The sequence below is a fragment of the Varroa destructor genome, unplaced genomic scaffold (genome assembly GCF_002443255.2).
Source record: "Varroa destructor unplaced genomic scaffold, Vdes_3.0 BEIS01000001.1, whole genome shotgun sequence".
NCBI classification, from domain to species: domain Eukaryota; kingdom Metazoa; phylum Arthropoda; class Arachnida; order Mesostigmata; family Varroidae; genus Varroa; species Varroa destructor.
The window spans coordinates 20,226,264-20,248,470 of NW_019211454.1; the positions used below are offsets into that span (position 1 = coordinate 20,226,264).

General features: G+C 41.2%; 1 protein-coding gene across 5 annotated transcripts in view; it reads right to left on the reverse strand.

Annotated features, from left to right (window-relative positions):
* The window catches only part of LOC111255399 (O-acyltransferase like protein-like), a 132,263-nt gene that overhangs the window by 14,364 nt on the left and 95,692 nt on the right, over nucleotides 1–22,207 (reverse strand). For all 5 annotated transcript variants that reach the window (XM_022817349.2, XM_022817339.2, XM_022817358.2 and 2 more), the window contains exons 3-11: nucleotides 11,798–12,067; nucleotides 11,356–11,587; nucleotides 9,663–9,781; nucleotides 5,110–5,383; nucleotides 4,505–4,754; nucleotides 4,210–4,289; nucleotides 3,317–3,439; nucleotides 1,508–1,722; nucleotides 200–453 (exon numbers count right to left, since the gene is read on the reverse strand). In XM_022817349.2, coding sequence (XP_022673084.1) covers nucleotides 200–453; nucleotides 1,508–1,722; nucleotides 3,317–3,439; nucleotides 4,210–4,289; nucleotides 4,505–4,754; nucleotides 5,110–5,383; nucleotides 9,663–9,781; nucleotides 11,356–11,587; nucleotides 11,798–12,067 — 1,817 coding nt within the window. The remainder of the gene's footprint in view (nucleotides 1–199; nucleotides 454–1,507; nucleotides 1,723–3,316; nucleotides 3,440–4,209; nucleotides 4,290–4,504; nucleotides 4,755–5,109; nucleotides 5,384–9,662; nucleotides 9,782–11,355; nucleotides 11,588–11,797; nucleotides 12,068–22,207) is intronic.

Below are 22,207 nucleotides of genomic sequence, written 5' to 3' on the forward strand. Positions count from 1 at the left end.
TCTAAGACCATGTCCAGCTAAAACCAATCGTGCCTGACAGATGTCGACGACATGTTCAAAGAGGTTCAAAAAACGAAATTCAATATTACGACAGAACAAACAAATTGCCATAGAATAATAAACACGACTTCATAGACGCACGCAGTCCTAGGCGCAAATATTATATTATGTGCAAGGGAAAACAAAGCGGAACGCTTACCAATTGTTTTTTGGTGTAATATTGAGGTGCTCGCAGTGTACCGTTGTTGTAGAAAATGACAAACGGATTGATTAGGTAGATCAACAGCCAGATCCGGCCAACGGAAATGAAGCCAGGCCATGAGAGTAGCATGTTGAAGACGCCGCCTTTACCGGCATGGCACATCATAATCAGAAGACTGGTGACCAGGGCAAATACCACCCGATGAAGTGCGTCGTAGAAAGCGGACGCTATTGGCGAAGGCGAAGATGAGCCTGAAACCCGACAGAGAGGGACGAAAGGAAAAAACGGGCCAATCATTTGTTAGTTGTAGTACTGGTGGCTATAATCAGCTTCAGGAGCACACATAGAGTCTATCAGATCGGTTGCTCGGTTTGTCGGTTAATGAAACAGAGTCTTACTACGTTACCGCTGTGACGACGCTGGCAGCTTATAGTATGACAATGAAAAAAGCTTCTCGGCCTTCCGAAACCTATTACATCGATAGTAAAGAGGCTAAAAGAACTATTACGAGTACAATGAAGGGACAATAAGTCGAAAAAAAAATCGGCGAATCGGGAGTAAAATTGTAGAAATTGGAGGCATGTATATAGGGCAAACAATCAAGACTAATTATTTACTCTCAGAGAAGGTATCCGTTCTGAATAACACCACTGTGTCTGTGGGTATATTGGGTATTTAAACGGTCGGGGCGGCTAAACGTGGTTGTTATTTTTTCTTCACTCTTTTAAGGGAGCCATAAGAGCGACTGTTAGAAAATTCCCTTAAAACCTCTATCTTATCATAGTGGTATAGTGTTTTTTGGATACTCGAAATGCATCCACCTGATTCTGAATGCCAGTGATTCTGATACCTATCTCTTTTATGTGCTGGATCCTATATCCAAAAATACGGTAATCCATTATTTCTATTGTCATAGTGATATACAGTGGATGTATTTTATTCTTATTTATTTATTATGTTATTTAGATAACTATTGTTAATAGCTGATAACTGAGTATAACTTAATCTTCACATTCGTTAGGATTCGGGATTTCATTCGTTATAATATTATTATATGCGTGTTATGTCCAAAGACACAAATCTCCCGAATACATAGAAGCTCTAAGCAATTTCTGTGGCTACAGCAGAATCCAAATACGTCCTGCACGAGTAAAATCTTTAGGCTCAAATTCGATGTGGCTGATGGCCACACGATACCGCCGATTTCGTCTCTCGCAGTGCATGAGAATGTATAGCTACCACTTGAATCTGCACGCAAACATGTTCACGCATCGTACCGCAAACTTGAAACTCAAAGAAACCAACCTTTGTTCCAGCCGAACGTAGCGTTTACTGTTACTCCAGTAGCGGCGAGAATCATCAACCACATAAATGTCGTCTTCAGGCGATTCATCTTAGCAAAAGTCTTCTTTCGGTTGATCTTCTGAGTGAAGATAAACCCAACGATCAACCCTATTAAGAAAGGTCCTCCGCGGGAGTAGAGCTGCATTCCAACATGCGTCATATATGCGTTTCGAGAGCTGTCAAGACGGGTAAATTCAGCGAAACATGAGGAAACTTTACATCTTAGTAACGTGTGATTTAAGCTAAAGTCACATAAAATAACACATCTCTTAAGCCCAAACGTCCATAGAGGACGATCAGATTAAAGAGCGTGGTTGCCGCTAATACTCAGCGCGACAACTATTGGATGATATAACTAGACATCATCGTTCTCTTTATTTCCTTCAGTCTATTTATTTAGGTCTAATGCATCTGGGGTATGATGCTACACAATTGGTTATCTTTACTGAACACATGTTTCCTTCGTCTGGACAGATGAATTGAACGCGTTGGATGCAAGTTAACTCGTATATATTTCTAACAAGCCTCGCAGAAAAGGTTTCAGTTAAATAAAACCAACTGCTAAGTGCTATATTCTCCTAGATTCCCTGTATTCTATAAAAACCAACCCTCAAACAAAGCTGATTCTTAGTTAACTAATAACCCTAGAAGTACACCCATCGGAATGACGGCGTGTACATGGATAAAAAAGCTGAGCAGTCGTAATAATATCTAGTTTGCACAATACACCTTATAGCTACCTCGACCACAGGAAAGAACTAGTTGTCAGCTTTTCTTGGTGAGTAGCTCAATTTACTTCTCAATAACATATATCGAGTCAACAATTGTCAATATTTTTGTTGCCGATGCTATAAAGAGATTCAAGTTTTTTTTGCGGCTAACTTCTGTCAAAACTCCATACGTGAAAACTACTGAGAGTTATTCTTTTGAATTTATCCCTTGTTCGATTAGGATTTGGCGTTGCGTATTGAATATGATGCAATCACTGTTTGCTCAAATTTCTGTGAAATTTGCGAAGCTACTATCACTGTTACCTCAAAAGGGCGTCCTGCGTACGCCTGAACTTTGCTCGCGTTTAGGCGCTCAGGTTTGCGTGTCGCAGAGATAGGCTATGGTGCTCCACATATACGCGATAAGAATCCGGATGTTCCTTAACCCTTTTATTCAGTTAATGGAGAGTTTTAAATTTCTACGACCTTCCAGTCATGGACGAAGTAGAGCAACCATTAGGAAATTTCTGCAATTTTTTTTCGGAGACACTGAACTAGTCAGCACTCTCACCTAACCGACCGTCTGTTACAGCTACGCCGCATCAATGGGCATTCGCGACTATCTTTCCGCTATACTTTTTCCTCAGGAAGTTTTCGCTCGGGCGAACACAGTAAACAGCACAGGTGTTGGCGGCCATATTGAATTGCACTGTAAGTAAGACGACCGTAAGGAGAAACGATAGAGGTACAATTTCCCTACGGAGAAACTGCTCTCTTTTTTAAAATTACGGAGACAAGGAAGGCAAGCGAGCGAAGAGACGACGGTACCATATAGGGGGTTTACCAGCTGAGCAGCCGACTGTGACGGGTGGTTTTTCCTTCACGGGTTCCGCGATCAGTATGGCTGCCTCAACCAATACTGGCTAGCTTCTCGCAGAAGAATACACCTTGCTATCTGCATAGATATATACATTGACATATATGTCTTTGCCTCAAGACTACACTGCATTTGTCGTGTGCTTTCTATAAATTTATACGGATACTCATAGATAAAACTTACCCCTGTCGGTACTCTCGGAGCAATGTAGTTGGGCCGAGGTCATTGGCGTAGTTAATGATGAAATCAACAATCATTGTAACAAGAACAAGGACCCCCAAAGCGAAGTGCGTAAGGTCTTCAGCCCTGATAAAAATTGAAAGCGTTAAATTGTACACGGTTAACTGCTATGATAGGTTTATAGTGTTTTACTCAGTCTAGGTATCTTCGACTTTTTTTTTTACTTGGATCAGCTAATTGCCTTATTTTTGTTTTGTTACCCATGGCTTAATATCGTCCTTTAGAACTTGCTTCTTCTGACCTAGCTAATAGGTACTATGCTGCTAATAACCAATGTTCGCATTATGATACTGCCGTTCCGTGGTCTTAAGTAGAGACAGAACACAAAATGTGGAGGACGGCTTTTTCAGTACAGAAAAAAATCGTTTGTTCAGTCCTCAGACAAATTAACAAACGATGGATGCGTCATGATAAGAATGTAGTATTTGTATGATTCCATACGCCTGCCTCCAGCCCCTTTTAACGGAAGAAAAAAGTTCTAAGGTGAATTTTTGCCAGCTGAAAGGCCCAAAGCAATACTAAGTGGTTGACATGCTGAAGGGTTTATTGCGATATTAAATAAAAGAAAGCAGGCCCTTTCTTTTGAGTTAGACGTCCGTTCTATTTTATAGTCGGAACTTTCAAATAATAGACTGCTGCCTTTGTTCTCGGAGACTTATTCTAGCAATTCGAAGATAACTTACTATCCTAGAAGCAAGCAATACCGAGACAAAGGAATGACAAAATATTGACATGGTAGATAGTAAAGTAGACTGAATACAAAATCGGTCAACGGCACTGCTTTACTGCTGCACGTAGCGACTAAAAGAGAACAAACCATCACTACCACCAGTTACCTTTTCCAGAAGAAGTTAGCGATTACAGCAAGAAGTAAACCCTGCATCAGCATAGCCAAGAGCCATGCATGAGGGATGCACTGCAATTGCAATAAGAGATGCAAAATTTATTGTTATATCGTATATTTTATTTCCGGAGAGTAATAAAGTAGAAGCTATTTAGCGGCGCTCCTATCATGCAGTTCCCTGTCCGATTGCTTTTTGTTTTGTCAATATGTTCCTCAGTAATAATAAAGCGTAATGTCTGCTATATGTGAGAAGAATATACAGTACAGATTCAAAAGGGCGCGCAAACCTGTTCTTCGACCCGTACGAAGTTATTAACGAGTAGAACATTGGTCCACCAGTTGGTATCGCATTTTGCTAGGTAGCGTGTACTCTCAATGTCCCACGTGGGACCCGTCCCGAGGCCTGCGAAGCACTTGGCCAGGAACCATAACAAAAGATAGTAACACGGCAGTGTCTTGGTAAGTCGATGAAGTGTGTACTTAAGTACATGTTTGGTACCATCGAACTTGGACAGACCGAACGCGAAGAGGACACCGCTACGCATCATAAATAGGAATATAAAATGGCCGTCTATTAATTAAGCCGTCGATAAGCTCCGTGCTAGTATGCTTAATCTGCATCCAGTGATTTTGCATTACTAATTTTTTTCGTGCGCATCTTATATTATAATATACTGAACTAAATTAGGTCTTGACTTTATTGTGTTGGACGAGTAACTTTATCTGTGTACGCGGTACCCTAAATTGTCATAATTCATTTAGTAAGCAAACGTGCCTTAGTCCATACGATACCCCTAGATTTAAGCGAGCGTAACTCATAGCCTGGGTAAATAAAAAAGCTCACTATCATTTTATATTTAAATGTTCGGGCCAAAGAGTAGTAGAAACGTACGCGGTGACGCATAGGGAGTCTACAGCAAGATCCTTGTTTAAAATGAATTGAGTTGACATGGTCTCGAGCGCCTTTCGCATTTCTTTTAGGTTGGTTGTCATGTTACCTGCCCTCAGCTGGCCAGTATTACCCATAATGAGCCAAAACAGCGAGAAAAACTTCACTCCATTGATACATTTGATCGTATCTGGCGAAACGCGGCTATCCAGAAGCTTACGAAGTGAAACGACTGCGGAGCAATTGCGTAACATGTGGACAATATTACCGGTGTTTTCTGGAATACAGGTCAATTAACGCTTAACGTTAATGGACGCTTAATAAAAGCCTTGATTCATTCCTGTTTAGTTATAACCGTCCGACAAACCACTCGCTTCTCTATTGTTCTATATAGTATATTCTTATACTATGCAGTAACAATACCGCGGACGATTAGTATAAGCTAGGTGCAACGCGGCATAAAAACAAACAACCGAAGCGTCTTTCATTTAAGATATGCCGATTTTTTTTAAGCAACAATCGTTGTTGGGTTGAGTTGGACAGCTGAACCATGATATAAAATGTACCTATATAAAATGTACTTGTATAAAGTGTACTTTATCTATTTCAATGTAAGTTTATTAAAGAAAGGGAAATTTCTCAGGAAGTCAGTGTGGTTCAATTTTGGATAATTGCCGAAAATTAAATTAACTTTCACAGGGTTATTTTACGTTTCGAAATAATCTGCACGCAGACTTCTAATATTGAAACATACAAGTTCCTATATGACTATGGTAATTAAACGTCAATAAATCAATGGCGGCATTAGCAGGTTCACGGGAAAATATAAGACCTCTATTTGAAATCGAACGCAAGTTTCCTTTGTGATCGTCTCTCGGGCAGTAGAACGGTTCGACCCACCTCTGGCGTCGCGGGTAACAGGCCACCGTGGTCATGCAGCTTGATTGCCAACGGCTAATTTTGCCAATCATATGTTGATATTAAAAAATCATATATCATGGAATGCATTCAAACATCAGTACATAAATGCTACGTGGATTGATGGCGCCTTGTTGTATCCTCAAGCCCACGTAAAAAGGCATATTACAATGGGTACGTTTGCATGCACAGATATGTATGTGTTCGATATATTGCGTACGTTTAATCGAATGTTTATATCTAATTTATCATAAAAATACGATCGAACTAGACAGCATCGGAACTGACGGTGGCAAAGAAAAATTGAGTCTAATTGAAAAATATAATGATAAATGGAAATTTTGCTTAACAAAACAAATAGATACGTTGATGTATGTCAGGTAAACCAGCTACCCCTTCTTCGCTACAAGATTCGCTTCCACTTTATTCCAATGGATTGAATGATACCTAACAATTCATTGACCACAATTGTATGCATAGATGCATATAGCACCATATGAATGAGGCAGATTCAGAGGACTAGCCAGCAAAGGCGCACATCTCTCCTAAGCTAACGTATTTCTTAGTAGAATGGTCAATCCTTTATACGCAATACTTATGCTTATAAAAGCGTATATTTTAAAAGGTAACACTTCTGAATGGTATCAGAATGGTTTTGGCTATGCGAAGGAGGTTCTGCAGTCTCATTTGTTTCAAATTATAGTCTAGGGTTTATTATCGAAGTGGCGACTGGCGTCAGCCGGCAGTACGGCGTAGAAATTTTAACTTCCAGATGGAACCGACAAGGCAACAGCGTTTACAGCTTTAACGAGAGATGAAAGCAACTATGTACTGAGAAAAAGTTTTAACATAGCAGGGTTTCCACCATCGTACAAAGGCTCGAAAATTACTTGTGATTGCTCTTACAAATATCTAGAACCACTCCCCGCTCGGTGATCTTCGACAGCATTGAAACACTGCTAATGAAATAGGCATATTATGTAGAAACGGCAAATTATAATAATAACAACTATAACTACAGTAGATTGACTCGCCGATTTGGTCCCATGCCCTGTGGCCTTTAGTGGAACTACCTTATATATTTAATATTATACCCAGTCTAAAGGAGGTAGCAATAGTTGCAATTGCCCTGCCCCACTGAAGAGTTGCTTGATCGGTTTGCTGAATAGTATCTGATTCACCTACTTAATATTAATATATAACAATATTCTATTGTAGTTATAAAGTTTGGGTGATTTGTTTTCCCGACGCAGTTGTTGGAAGACGTACAGACGTTGTTGCGATAATTTTTGTCGATAAATTCCGTCCCAACAACCTTGTTGCCGCGCATTATGTGTTGTATTCGTTCCATTATCTCGTTGCAAATATCAATAACCATATTTCATAAACAATTACTCCATTAGCTTGGTGGGTTTATTAATCGATTCCAAAATGATTGATTTCGCTCACTGTGTCGCAGGAGGATTCCAATTTATCTTTCGGTCAGCTTCGGGGTTATCAAAAAAAGCAGCTCAAACAAATTGTGCTTCAGTTCTATACTCAAAAGTGATCTCCAGCCACACTCGCGGCAGCAGTCTGAGATTTTGTCTAACCTAACCTTATATTCTTCAGCAGTTCCCGTTGGACTCTGTCGCATATCTCCCATCTATCTCCAAGCCGGTAGGCCATATCCATCCAATCAGAGAATGGAAACCATAAATCAGTGATGAAACAACGGAAATTATTTTCCAAATTCTTAAAGGCTGTCGAACAGATCACTAAAAAAGGATCACCTACCCAAGTATGCTTCTAATCGAATATATAAATTATATCTACTGTATCTGTACGCTTGGAGAATAAAAGCTGCGATCATTTACATTTTATCAATAGGGCGAAAATAATCACTTGAGCATTTAATGGCTAAAATGTGAAAATTCCTCCAAATTCAATGTTAGCTTTTGTAAAGCTTTGGAAAATAGTTAAATTATAATTACGTTGGCATTGCATTTTTCTGAGAAAACTAACGCTTAATTCAGGAAACGCTTCCCCGCACTGCTTTCCTAGGATGATATTTTAGCTATCCACGAGAAACGAGCCATGTCCGACCATTTCAAGACGGCTATTGGGTTCGGACAAGCGGGCACAAAGTTTTACTGCCATTCTTTTCACGTTGTGATCCCTAAGAGCTACTGCGTCTGTTTAGCATCGCTTCAAAATGATCGGGCAAGCGGCACAAGATTGGGTCAGTGTTCTTCTCTGCACGGAGTGATGCAGTCCCAGACGCAACGTTCTGCACTCCACCAACAATTTACAGCGCTTCATCTTTGTCATCTGTTGAAAGCGCGCTCCGCGTAGCATACTAAACGTAAAAACGGTTAGGTCTAGAAGGCATAGTACATGTCGCATAGGCTCAGTATGACGCACAGAGCTCCCCGGAAGACTTTCCAGTGCCCGGTAAAGGACAGGCCGATGCCCTACCTTTCAGAGATCTGACCTCGATCGAACGAACCGTATAGCAGGAAAAGTGACGGATAAATAAGTTTGACGGATCCGCGGCTGCGTCGTGCGCCATGAAATTAATTTCATTCAATTTTTATCAGGCTAGATAGATTGCTATATGCGTACGAACGTTGAGATCAAAGGCATTCCTAACATTTTCATTAACAGGGTTAAATAGACAGCTGTTTAGCTTAGAGTGTACATAATAATATGGGACGAATGGTGTTACATTCTGAGAACCGTGAAGAGCCAGAGTGCTGCAGTGGTAGACGTTTGTTTCCACCGCTCAAACTAGATAGACACGAAGTTTAAATTACAGTTCGGTAGTAGTTGACCATGAAATGTAAAAGAAGACGGCGATACTTGGAGAAATATATAGCGTAACATCTGGGTAGAATGCATCAAGATGGTATCAGAAGCGTGAACTGTTAATGGCACAGCTGTGCCACATCCTGTTAACTTTGGCTTAAGGCAATTAGTCGGTTCAACTTAACCCGTTACATAAATAACACTATCGTCTGCCGCACTACTACCTTATCGCCTAACATCACAGAGTCGAATAGCTCCTCCTATCGTTGCGCCGGTATCATTGTATGCAAAATATTTCCTCGAAGTAAGTGGAAAACTTTTTAGCGGCAGCATTGCCTTTTTATTGACAACAGCGAGGGCCGATACTACGATGATCTATACGTATAGGTGGATAAAAAAGTACAGGGTCCTCGAGTTTAAATAAACGGATTTTTGTTCCGAATCCGGTTCTAGAGCTTGGGCTTCAAAAGTGGTATTCAAAGTGGTGGGCACAGTACTTTAAATATTAAAAAAACGCCTGCTGGGAACCTAAATCAAATTAATGGCTACTATTTTTTTGGCGTTATTCGGTGAGAGTACATAAAGTTATATGGCGACAGCAGTGAATATTGAAATACGATATCAAGAACAGTTATCTAACGAAGAAAAAGGAAAACAACGAGGTGCAATTACCTATGGAGCTTCACTATATTCGTCGTGTCTTCGTGTAGGACTTTGGGAAAAATCTGACTCTGGCGAGTGCATCCTAAACAAGGCTACGATGTGAGAAAAATATGCAATAGATCGGAACAAAGGTAGGAGAAAAATTTCTTTGGCAAGATATAATTTTAACTCACAAAAACTGCGCATACCGTAGTCAAATGTGTGCTTAACGTCATAGTCTTTCGACTCGCGGTCAATTGTGATGCAGACGTACGTGTCTACGAGAGTACCGATGGCTACCAGGAGAGCCAACATTCCGAAAATGCACCTGTAAAAAAACTTAACCTTATATAATAAATATATATATATATATATAATGTCAAGTCTATCGAAGAAGAAGGGCGGGGCCAAAATGGACAGGAAACAACGTGAGCATCGCGTTCTAGTTTAATATAATCTATATGAACGGTTGATTGTATATAGTGAAAATACCTCATCGAGAGCTGTTTATATCATATCAGGTAGAATTTGAAGGTTGCATCTAGACTCTCGTAGCTGGTCAATTTTCAGCGGACCAAGTCGAATTTTCAATGTCTCGTTTTTACCTAGACCTATTCCACGGGAAGTCTTCGAATTATATGGACGAAAACTTTTGTCATTAAAATATTTTTTCGTCTAGCTTCTACATGAATTCTTGTTATTTTCGTGTGAATAAAAAACTAATGAACAAAATAGCGCGGATTGAGACAGAGTAACGTAGACAGAACTTGCGGTTTGCTTGGCAATATTTTGATCTTCTATATCATTTTCACGAATGTCTCTTAGCAACCTGTGGGCCTTAGTTTAGTTTCGAAAAACCATCATCGATAAGTGTGCGACGACAAGGAACGTCCGTTCCCTGAGAAAATCGGTTTCGCGTAGAGTGGCAGGAGAAAATCCAGATCCTCCTCAATTCTAACTGAATGGATTAAAATGGATCACTCCTTCTAAACTTAATTAGTTATCTAAAGTTTGTGAGTAAGAAAGAAGCTGCAAAGCTGACACTATCTAAGTAAAAATATTTAGCCACTGCAATAATGCTTATTTTTGTAATCAACGCAGCGGGACTGTAAGCATATTTCTTCAGCTTCACTTTTAATCTGTTTACTTTGTTCCGATCGATGGGCAAAAAATTGACATTTAGGAACTTTTGCAGATTCGTGTTGTAGAACATCCATAGTACCTCCGGATTGTTCCCAGAGCTTTCCAACAAATTCAAGGAACTAGAAAAGTGTCGACTATCCCTTCACAGAGTATATGTGCCCATTTAACCAAGTGAATTAGATGCAGCGCATAACAATATTGATTTGTTATTGATACTATTGTATCAGCTTCGGAACAGGGAATAGGTAATGTCCGTATGCAAAGGATGAAATCGAAAAATACAGCGGAGTACTTTGTTTCACAACGTAAATAAATATATAAATTATGTATATGACTCAATCTCATTAGATATGGTTTTTATTTTGTAGCATATAAGCACATAAATTACATATCTTGCTTCAACTACATGCCGTTCTCTTATATTAGAAGTACCCAATGAATGACCCTGCCAGCCCAAACCTCGCCATTTTCTTCGTGAAATATATATTCGCATGTGTGAACTTTTATCGTTACGCGGATCCAACGGTTATAGTAGGTACTAGGTGCATACGGCAGTTTTCCTGAACAAATTTATTAGAGTTTTACGTCCTATGTTGCATTGCTTCAGACATGCCAGTAGGCAAACTACTACTAATAAACGAATCGTAATAATAATAATACTGAAGAGCAATGTTTCAATGAACCAGTCCTTTCTAGTACGAAGCTTCTACCAGCCTTGATTTATTTGTCTCAAGATAAACTACTACTAGTACTACTAACACAATGAGCTGCGTTGAAAATGTCCAGCTAATCCTGTTTTCCGTGTCGCGTGTCGTACATGACACAATGTCCATCCCAACTACCATGGGGAACTTTGAGTAATTGTCGCTGATGAACTTGTAGAGCATATTCTTGATGGCGGCTCCCATATTTTGGAATGATAATTTGGTGCACGGAGATGGCACACAGAGCCCTATGAAGCCAGGGAACTCTGGCTGCAGTTTCCTGACCTCTGAAATATATTATCAGCCATTTAGGTTGAATTTAACATCGCGTAGTATCGGAAGGTACGGTATGATGCACATAGTCTTCGTCTCAGATCAAAGATAACATTAAATCAAGAACGTTATATTAAGTGTCGAATAAAATTACGCTTTACATAGAAGCGTTAGATGAGTTGCTTAATTGTTCAAATAAGTAACACTGCTGAATTCATACTAACCATCCATTTGGCCTTCCTCCTTCTTCATCGTCTCTTGAAATTCAGTCATTGTCTGATTCGGTCGCACGAACCCTGGATTACGGCTCAGACGAAGTTTGAAACTGCAGTACGCGCCCTTAATTATAGACGGTAGATTGGGATATCTCGTCGTAACATCGACAATATCATCAATGTCCTGGTCATCTATCTTCATACATTGATCGTAGTGCGAAACAAAGCTAAACGTTCCTGACAAAAGTCCACTTGGCGGCTTCACCAAAGCATCAGCCACTGTAATTGACACAAGCGCATAACACATTAGCCCTACATCATTCAACTACACTGCGTACTAGTAATTTCCGTTTGTCTTTAATGATCCCTTTCCTGTCCACTGTTTGTTCATTTGTACAGAATATTCGAAAATCCATTTCTTCCTCTTAGAGTTACTTATAACTTTATGTGCAGGAAGCGCAACTTTGTTGGGCTCAGGTTCCAAAGACAGAGGCTTCAAATTATAGAGATGCATTTTCGGCAGTTAAACTATTTTGTCTTCTGCCAAGGTTGAGATCTGTCGAAGCAACTCATGATATGTGTGCCATAGATGCTTTAAAACTGAGAGGACTACAAAAGGGTCTGTTAAATTTCAGCATGGGCTCGTGGAATTGGAGTATATAATCTATGCTGCTTGACCGTGCGAGGCCGGTGGGGTTCAAGGTGCTCACTGGCGCAAGTCGAGATACCGGATACCGGTAAGTTATCTTGAGTGTATAGTATTTTATCAAAAATTAAGGGTCTGGGAGCTAAGTCAGGCTTTTTTCTCAGGAAGACCATGATTTAAGTTTGGTAGAGTTAGAAAAACTGTCTTAAACACTGAGAAAAAGTGCCTGATGAGAGCAAAGTGTTTAACAACGATCTGTATATGGCCTGCTTGCGTCAAATAAACGCGGCTATCCAATAGAAAACGTTTCACAATCAGGGTAAAGCCGTGAGAGACGCTCTGCAGAAGTTTGAGCTGGAATTTCTCTTACACCCCAAATATTCTCTAGCTCACCCGCCACCTCGGAATACTATTTGGTTCGATTGTTGGCAAGCGAAGTTAGAAACAATACATTTGACACTGCAAATGGCCTTTAAAATATAGCTGGATGAGTTCCTGAGTAGCAGACCTGAAATTTTCTAGCGAAAAGGAATGAATAAATTCGTTGACATATAAAGAAAATTGTGGAGAGTAACGGCGAACAAATATTAACTAATTATCAGACCTTCAATGAAAAACTCTATCCACAGTTCATAATCTCCAATCACGCTATCCTAGTAGAACGTTAACTTATTCGAAAAAAAATAGGTTACTAGATCCGTTGGCGCAATTTAAGGTCGGCGAAGTCTCCACATAAATATTTTACCCCAATGCAATGATAACTGGTATGAACGTTAGGTAGATCTGTTTTTTTACACCTACGTTCATATCAACTAACATTGTACTGGGGTAAAATATCCATATGGAGACCTTGCCGACTTTAAATTGCGCCAACGGGTTTAGTAGCCTATTTTTTTCGAACAAGTTAACGTCCTTAATAACACTAGGATAGGATGATTATGGATTGTTGTAGAAATAATTTAGTTTTCGAGAAATCTGACGGGTAAAAATCCAAAGTTTTTTTTACCGTTTTCAAGATAGTTCATCATAGAAGAATATGGTCAATTCAAAAGTATCTGCTTGTATAAAGTTTATCGATCACTACTGAAACTATACAGTTTTGTGATCTATTTATTTAACGTCGGTTGTATTGAGAGGCGGGCTGGTATCGGTAACATTTAATCCTCTAAGCTATGTATTAATGGGTCTTGCATCCCTGATACCATAGGTATCAGCGACTCGTATAAAAAGTTCAGAAAAATCGAATTTTCAGTTAATAGCCTTTGCTTTTCTTCTAGAAGTTTATTTCCCTTGCAGCAATGTGTATTTTTCATTTCAATATTTCGTTTAACAGTATCATAACCATATCAGTAGAAACACACTAAATAAGCGGTGATTAGCAACATAACGTAATTTCTCATTTTTAGTTTAGAAAATAATTTTTATCTGGAGTTAGAATAATGAAAGGTGCATAGGAAAATCCCTTTTTTGCCTCCTTTTTGATGAAGTATGTACATTCTTTCGGTTAGCGTGTAGGCATGCGTGGTGATTTGCCAGCTATACTTGTTAAAAAGATTTATGTTAAAATTCTCGCTTTTTACAAATAAGTAGCCAGTCAGTGTTTGTATGTTTCTCTCTTAGTTCGGATGACTGTTGAAAGCTTCCGGCTGATCCTTCTGTATGTCGGCGCCTCTCGGACGGCCGGTTGAATACATTGTCGGACGCAACACCATGTCCTTGTGAGTACCGTAGTATTGCAGTTCTTTCCTTCCATCAGGTTTCTTCTTGTTCCCTCTTAGCTTTTCGATCCCGTTCATTCATCCGGATTGGGCACGAGAAGGTCTGGCTAAAGATCCATTCCGGCACAGTTCCTCTCAACTTTCACGTTACCCCATAACCGCGCCCTCAGCTAGCGTCGAAAAAACAGTAGATTTTGGGAACAAAACCAGCACACGGCCAACCCTGTTCCCTCTACCCGGTCGACGCTGAACCTTTTGGCTAAGATGGATCTGATTTGCACTGGGCATGTAGTGTAGAGAGAACGGAGTGAAATGAAATCTGGCATACGAAGCAAGTATGAAGGGCCGAGTACGAACAATACTGCGGCGGCGTTTGTTGGCTGGTATTGTCGCCACTGGCGAAGCACCAATACCGCCATTCTACCGTTGCCGTCAGTGAGGCGAATATCCTCACAGCTGTCCAGAGACTTCGCCTTCCTGTTTTGCGTTGTAGAGGCCTTGGGGTTTCATTTTTTCATAAGCGATAGCTGCCCACTGCCCTCATCATTGCTGCCACTGTGCTTTCCTGCCTTTGTCTGTTTGCCTGCCTGGCTGCTTGGTTACTCGGCTGGGTATATGTCTGAAGATTTCAAGAGTTCGCTCACTCGAAAACCAAGGGCCAAAGGCTTCCTCTAACAACTAACCAGCACAAATGTCGTCAGCTAACTCGTTATTTGGCCCCCGCACATTTGCTCTACTTACTTGTATTCTTCTAATGCTGCTTATGGAGGTTCTTGATCAATTCGTGCCCGATGCTATTCGAGTTTTTTTGACTGCGCAGTGCTTTCCTCATACGATCCCTACAATGATAGTCTTAAGCTGGATACTGCCCTCTTTGTTACTGCTTTCAATGTCGACAGTGCCTACTGTGTGCCGAAAGATTCTCACTTGTCACCCATACGATATGTCGCCGATTCGTTTTTAGACGATAGACGCATCAACCAACCGACCGACACTTAAGACACAGCTTAAGACAGTTACTCGCGGAAACCAGAACGATGACATTGCTCGTCTGTCAGTCCTCAAAGTTGTTGTATGAAAAATTCGCCACTTTATCCCATAGCTACAAACGATCAGAAAGTGGTGGAAGATATTACCTTTAGGTAGATCTAGTCGCAGCGTTTATCGAGCGGTCACAGTGATCCTCGTTTTACCACACGTTCTATGGCTGAATCATTGGATAGCAGTGGTAGTTATGACTGTGGCTACACCAGCCGAAGCCAGTACGTAATATGAATGTGTCGCTGCATAACCTGCCGAGAGAATAAAGGTAGCGGTGATCGGCGATTGGAGTGGCCCGTTTGCCCGTACATTTCAATCTCCTTCGGGTCAGACTGGACTACCCGCTCCTTCCGTCAAAATACGTTTGACTGGTAGCCAGGGGTTCATTCATCATGTATATTAGTTCGGCAGCCGCCCGCAACACCCGAGGGAGCTAACACCGTCGTCCCAAGTGTCCAAGTCACTCGTTGCTGCACTGCCTGAGGCAGCCGCCCCCATCGTCATGGCCGTCCTTTAAACCTCCGTTCTACATCACCCTCGTCTTCTTTTCGTACCTCATCGTCGACTCCCTAGCTCCTCGCAGGTCCCCGCGCTTCAGAGCTGCGGCCAAACAGCAGCAGGGGCTACGGATAGATGAAGTGGCGAATTGGATATAATTGCTCGGCTGATCTGTGGATGTCACATGCGGCCCTACCACATTTTCCCCTTCGTACCTTTTCCTTAGCGCTCTAGTTGTTGCTGCTGCTATTCAGTAATGTTGTACGTGTGCATGCGTGAAAGTCTGAACAATTATAATCACGCCGAAGCAGATATCTTTCAAGACCTATTGAGTGACTATTGAGTTTCGATTTTACTGATAGAGGGCAAGCTCTGCGAGCTAGCATAGTATTGGTATCGCGCTGGAAATGATTTCAACCTTTATAAAAACGTTGAGGAAAGTTTCGTCTAGCTTCCATGGCCATAGATATATATACTGCTTTCAGATTTAATTATAAACAGTCTTCATTGGATAACCCTGGAAGGAACAGGCGGGCTGGATTGGTTTTGCTGCCATGCTGTAAAAAGAATGACTGCCTCTAGGTTTTATGCAAAATAATATCGTCGCTGCTAGTAATATAATTCACAATTCATAGTTGCACTAATACGCATTTTACACGAATAAGGATCACCACCAATTCTTATAAGAAGAATACCACAGAGAAACTCAGGCATCAAACATACGTCTACTCGTAATGTATAATAGAACATCTGACACTGCTAATCTGGCAATGTCAGGTGACCTGTTGCTGATCTCGGAAAGCAGCCGTTATACAAGAACATCCTATCTATTGAAAGGAAATTTAACAGTGCAATTAATGTTCTCCTTGAACTGGAACAAGTTGGATATCCACTAGACAGCTGACCTTGGATATAACACAACAGACGGCCTCTTTCTTCCTGTTGGAGTGGACGACGGTGCGCTCAGGGCCCGCAAAGGCGTCTATCCAGGCGGACCAGAAAGTGACCACACATGGCATTTGTCGCCTGGCTAGAAGCACTAGTAGCAGCAGCGTTAACATCAGGACACACTCTAGCCAAAGTAAGACTGTGGAAAAAGCAGGACTGAGAGTGCATTGGGAGGAAAACGCGGAGGAAGCGGTCTCGTTTGCTTTTGTTGTTCATTTTTCTCCGAGACAAATGAAAAAGGCCTGCGCTGTACCTAGACAACCAGGCGACCCTCACGTACGGGCGGCGGTGGCGGAAAAGCTGGCCAGTATACGCTGCTGTCGAGGAGTTGAAGGCGGGTGGTAGAGCTAATAGCAGGGGATGAGACAGACCAAACGGAGACTAGAAGGACCCTCTTGCAGCAGCAGGCTACACTATTACTACCTCACATGGTGGCTCCGGTAAATGACCGGCAGCTCAAATACGGCGAGAAATTTCAATGAAAAAGAAAGACTTCGTCGAAAAGGAAAGTTTGAGTTGAAAAAGAAAACCAACCACACATTGTTACGTTTTAGTTAGGCAATACCTATATCACAACGAAATTTGCTAGATCACTATCAAGTTGTCGTTACTTCAGCTGTGCATTAGAATTAAACACTAACCTATATGCGCGAGTAAGCATTACCGATGAAGCATGAATTACTGAACAAGTTCAAAGTTTTTATTGTATGAAATTTGTTTTCATTTATTTGAATTTAACCTCAGACTTCATGAACCGCATGCGAGGAACAAGTTTACTAAATATGATAACTTGGCATTGAACTAGTTATATATTTATTAAACATTACAAAGAAATTAGCAATACGAATTTCCACAGTGTACAAATTGGCCATTCCACCAGAATATCACAGAATGCTATGTGTATGAGCTGCTTTAAAATGTGAAAATGTTTTTTTCGTATCAATTAGGGCGCACTCAGCCTCGATGGGCACTTTTCTTTCTCTTTTGACACATTTTGCGTTAATGAGCTGGATGCTTGGAATGACGGTACAGAGTAAACGGCCCTGCCACAAGGCCTTAATACTTCATTTTTTGTAAAACGCCTAGAACGCAGAATGGATCAGTTTGTCAGTTGACTGACTGCCCTTGGACAGCCTGTCGCATGGCCGAATAGAGGACGCGTCATTAAAACCAAACTAAGAAGGTCATTCTTTTCAATTGGGTAACATGAACAACTAGGCCGATTGCCGCCTGGGTACCGGGTTCGGAAAGGTGGACTGTTTCCCATGTGAGGTATGCACGTACACGTAGATAGAGAGACAAACAGACGCCAGCTGAAAGATGACACCCAAGTGGAAACCTAAACGACCGCAGTTAGACTAGCCCGGGCCACAAACCTCTTGAGACAATTGTAGACTCAACAAAAACAATGGAAGCAGCAGCGGCAACAAACGGTGACGATGATGACGATAGTATGACTGAGACTGAGAAACGATCATCCTAAAAAAACGAAACAGGATAGTAACTCAGCCCGATCGCTGTCCTGTTTACAAACTGCGTTGGACACGAAATGATGTCCTGGTTCGTTCTATTTGCTGGGCTTCAGCGTTTTGTCCCCTTTCTCTACCTTTTTCTAGAACGACGAAGAAACGAAAACGGTTCTTCCCGATGAGTAGCGAATGGCCATCTTCTTTCACTGCACATCTTTGACGCCTCCCCCAGCCCCTCTCTCTTTTCTCTCGTATTTTTTTTCCGTTCTCCGTAGTCTTGAACGCCACATCATCGTCCTTCTCATCGTCCGCTGCCTCCTGTTTGCCCGCCTGCGCAGCGAAGTATTTTTTATTTTTTCGCCCTTCTTACTGTGGACCGATATATCCTGAATACTGGCTCCGTGCGCACATGACCCTGAGTCCAACCCTGGACATTCCTTTTGTAGCCCACCGTCCCTGATCCCACCTAATGGTACACGTTCTATACGCCTGCCTGTCTGCACACGTTCTATACGCCTGCCTGCTTGCCTGCCTTGCCTCACCACCCGTGTGCAGGATTCGTAAACCCTGCCTACCAGCCAAAACCACCATTCATATTTGGAAGATTTGTGCGGCGACAAATGGACTGAACGAAAGTGAATGAGGGTTAGGGTCATCAAAATGGCTCCTACGGAAGACTAATGGATACACAGCAGCCGAGGGCGAAGCATTCCGTTCCTTTCCAAGGCCGCACTTGACCAACGCGCCCAGCCATCAGCAGCCGGTCAGGGAATCGACCGGCGAGCCAATCTCTATTCGCTAAAGAGCGTCTTATTCCGAAAATCCTATTTGAATTGTATTAGTTTGCTGCTTCTGTGTTAACGTGTTTTTCCCATAGAAAAACTGTACGAGCACAGCGTACGCTGTAAAAGCTGTTCGGACGTAAGGACCTGAGACCGAATGGAGGCGCATACTCAGCGAGCTGACCGTTTCATTTTTGAATGAGTTTTCCTATCTTGTGCTCTCAAGGGGACAAAAGCCTGATTGCACAAGCATAAAAACTGCGCGGTTTGAAGATAAAATGTTCAAGGCGATAATTGTTATTTCGTAACTGCTGATATTAGTGATGAGTCCGTTATGATAACGGTCGCGGCTGCAGCGATGACGGTGATAATTATCGCTAGCGGCAGCTGTGATTAGCTGAAATACTTGCGCTGTTTCTGTTCCCGTTCAAACAAGCGGTCCGGCTCTTGCAGACAGCGCATGCCACTGCCACCTATACTAGCGCCCTGTATTCTATCCGAGTTTAAACGTTCGGCCGACCGATCAGGCCCCGTTACCTTGGTTTTGCTTCCACTCTTCTTAGATTATTTATAAATTGGTTTTGCTGAGCTAAGTTCTATTAAGAGGCTCAGGGGAACTTCGCCTCATCTTCGCTCCTTTTTCCTGGCCAAGACTCGGCGACCCAAACGGTGAGCGAAATGGCATGAATCTCACTAAATTTGGAAACGCGTTTTCTTCGAAGGAACCTCCTTCCTCCTGGTTTCCAAATAGGATAGCGCTGTCTCACTGAACATCAATAGACTCTCTACTAGGAGTGCATACAGTCTGCTCAGCACCTATCTATTTTTAGCTAGGGTGAGCTTCCTTGAAAAGCTATAGAAAACGAAGCGTATTGGAAATTATCGAAACGAAAGTTAGCCACCAACCGGGATTTTCTCAGTGTCCTTACACAGCTTGTATATGTACTAGACATTAATTTTTTAGCTTATCATTGATCTTACCATTTTTTTTTCACACTAGCGCGTATCTGGGCGCAACATGCAATATTTACGAAGTTGCTGACACGACAAAACAAATATAACTTAATTGTATTAAATTGTAATAGTAAATTAAATAAAAGTAAACGAATTTTTTTTTTAAGTAAAAAGGGAACAGCGCTTACTAATTATACTAATCGGGCAATTAAATCTTTGACGGAACTTTTGACTCCGTTTGAATTTCTCGATAAATACGGAAACGGTTTTAGCGTGGCTTCCCCTACCGCAGAAGACAAATACCGAAATGGTCATTGCCATGTAACCGAGAAATTTAGCAGGATAATTAAGGGAGCTTGTAGTTGTATCACGCAGCGGTAGCTCAGGAAAAATCCAGTTACTCGGTATCATTTACCGCGCCAAGGAAGAGAGTGCTGCCTATTATAGATTAGCGGATCTCCAGAATTGTAGCTTTGTCTTTAGGGAAAGAATTTTCGGTTTGAAGCTCTATTGTCTCGTTTGATATAATATTTGGATCATTTTTGACCAGGTTTCATAGAACCAAGGCCTTTATATATGAGAGCCTTACATTACTAGACAAATATTAATGTTAGTTAGTCTGCTCTAATGCATTAGCAATTAACCTCCCTGAAAAGTTCTTTTTCTTGTTTTATGCAGTACCGTGCACAAGTTCTGTTTAATTAGCTGTGGGCAATAGAAGTTGTAAGTGAGTAATTCTGCGAAATATATGGTGTCTCGACCTATCTGGATAAGTAACCATTTAATGGCCCAGGCCAGAGGCAGAATGATAGAGATTAATCTCCTTGCAAATAAGTAAAGCTTTTGAATTCTGCTCTTTTAGTTGGTTTCTTAACCTTCTGTAAGTTTTGCTAGTTTACTGATTTATTTTCTTGTTAGATTTAAATAGACTGTGCCGTTTGGTTCGTTTTTATAGATTTTTCATCAATTTAAAAAGGCATGTCTTTACTTCTTTAACGTTCCGTTACAACTGTCTCACTTTCACTATCTGCATTTGTAACATTCTGTTAACCCAGCTATAAAGCCCAGAAAGCGTTCTAGCAAATCAGGGTGTGTTAATTTAACGTCAACCGATTTTTGACGGGCAGTTTTTCTAAACATCACCTGACTATTCAGGGAACCGCGCGAAGGTTTCTTGAATTTAGTAAAGTTATTTTCTATTTAAAAACAGTACTATACGTTTACTAATGCCAACTCTTACGAGACTACGTTTGGTATATGTAGTAAATTGAACTTGATACTAACTATCGTTTACGCTCAGTACTCTATTCTGATACTATAAGAGCATCTTTTCGAGCTAATCCGATTGAATTAGTTTTGAAGTCCTACTAAAAGTTAATGTTATGTATAGCAATCTACGCGCCTTAAGGTCAGGCTGTTCAAGCGGAAACGCACTACCAATGCAGCACTTGTCGTAGGCATGATGATCTGCCTTTTATACCACAGTCCTCTACCATTCGATGTTTTTTTCTTCTTATTCGCTATGATTGTGGCGACGTAATTAACAGTTAGGTGAATTAGCGGTTTGGATCATGACCGTGGCTAAACTACCGAATATTAAGTGAGTCTCGGTGGCTCAAACATAGACTACAGGTGATCTGTTGCATTATTTAATAGTAATTCCAAGTTTAAATCTCAGTGGCAATCAAAGACTACTTGTATAAAAACTATTCTAGAGGGATAACGAATTCGTACCACGTTAGGCTTACGAAGTTCTTTGAGCAGCTGCTTCTGGAAATCGTGTCTATGCAGCAAAGATCTATTTAGGCCTATGACTGCAATGCGCTCAAGTGGCTGTTACCGCTAAATAATATTAATTTATTCCTTTGTAAAGATGTTAAACGTAGCCTTTGCAAAAGGGCTATTACGTTAACGAAAGAATCAGGAAGTGGTATTTAGGTCTTGTGTTTGTCTTTTTCTCTATATCAGATAGTAAACAAAATAAGAAAAAAGCTAGTGAAAAGAGTACGGGAATCACGTATTGGATATACAAATCTGCAGTCGCAGGATTCTGTCGCTGTTTTCGTCGCTTGCTCTTCGATGATACCGGTAAAACACCAAAGTGTGCAGAATAGGCGCGGCACAAGCACTCGACAGAGGAAAAGCCAGCTGATAATGACGACGAGCGAAACTATCAGAACAAAATTCTGGCTTCTTGCTGACAAGCGCAGAAAAAGATGAAACGAGAGAAGGCGTGGAACGGCAAAGCATGGTCACGGAAGAGACCTCCAATTCCCAGCATACGCTAACACGTACCCACCTTCGTCGTTTCTGCTACTTGTCTCTCTGTTCTGCCGGCTACAGAAACCAGGCTAATTCTGTAA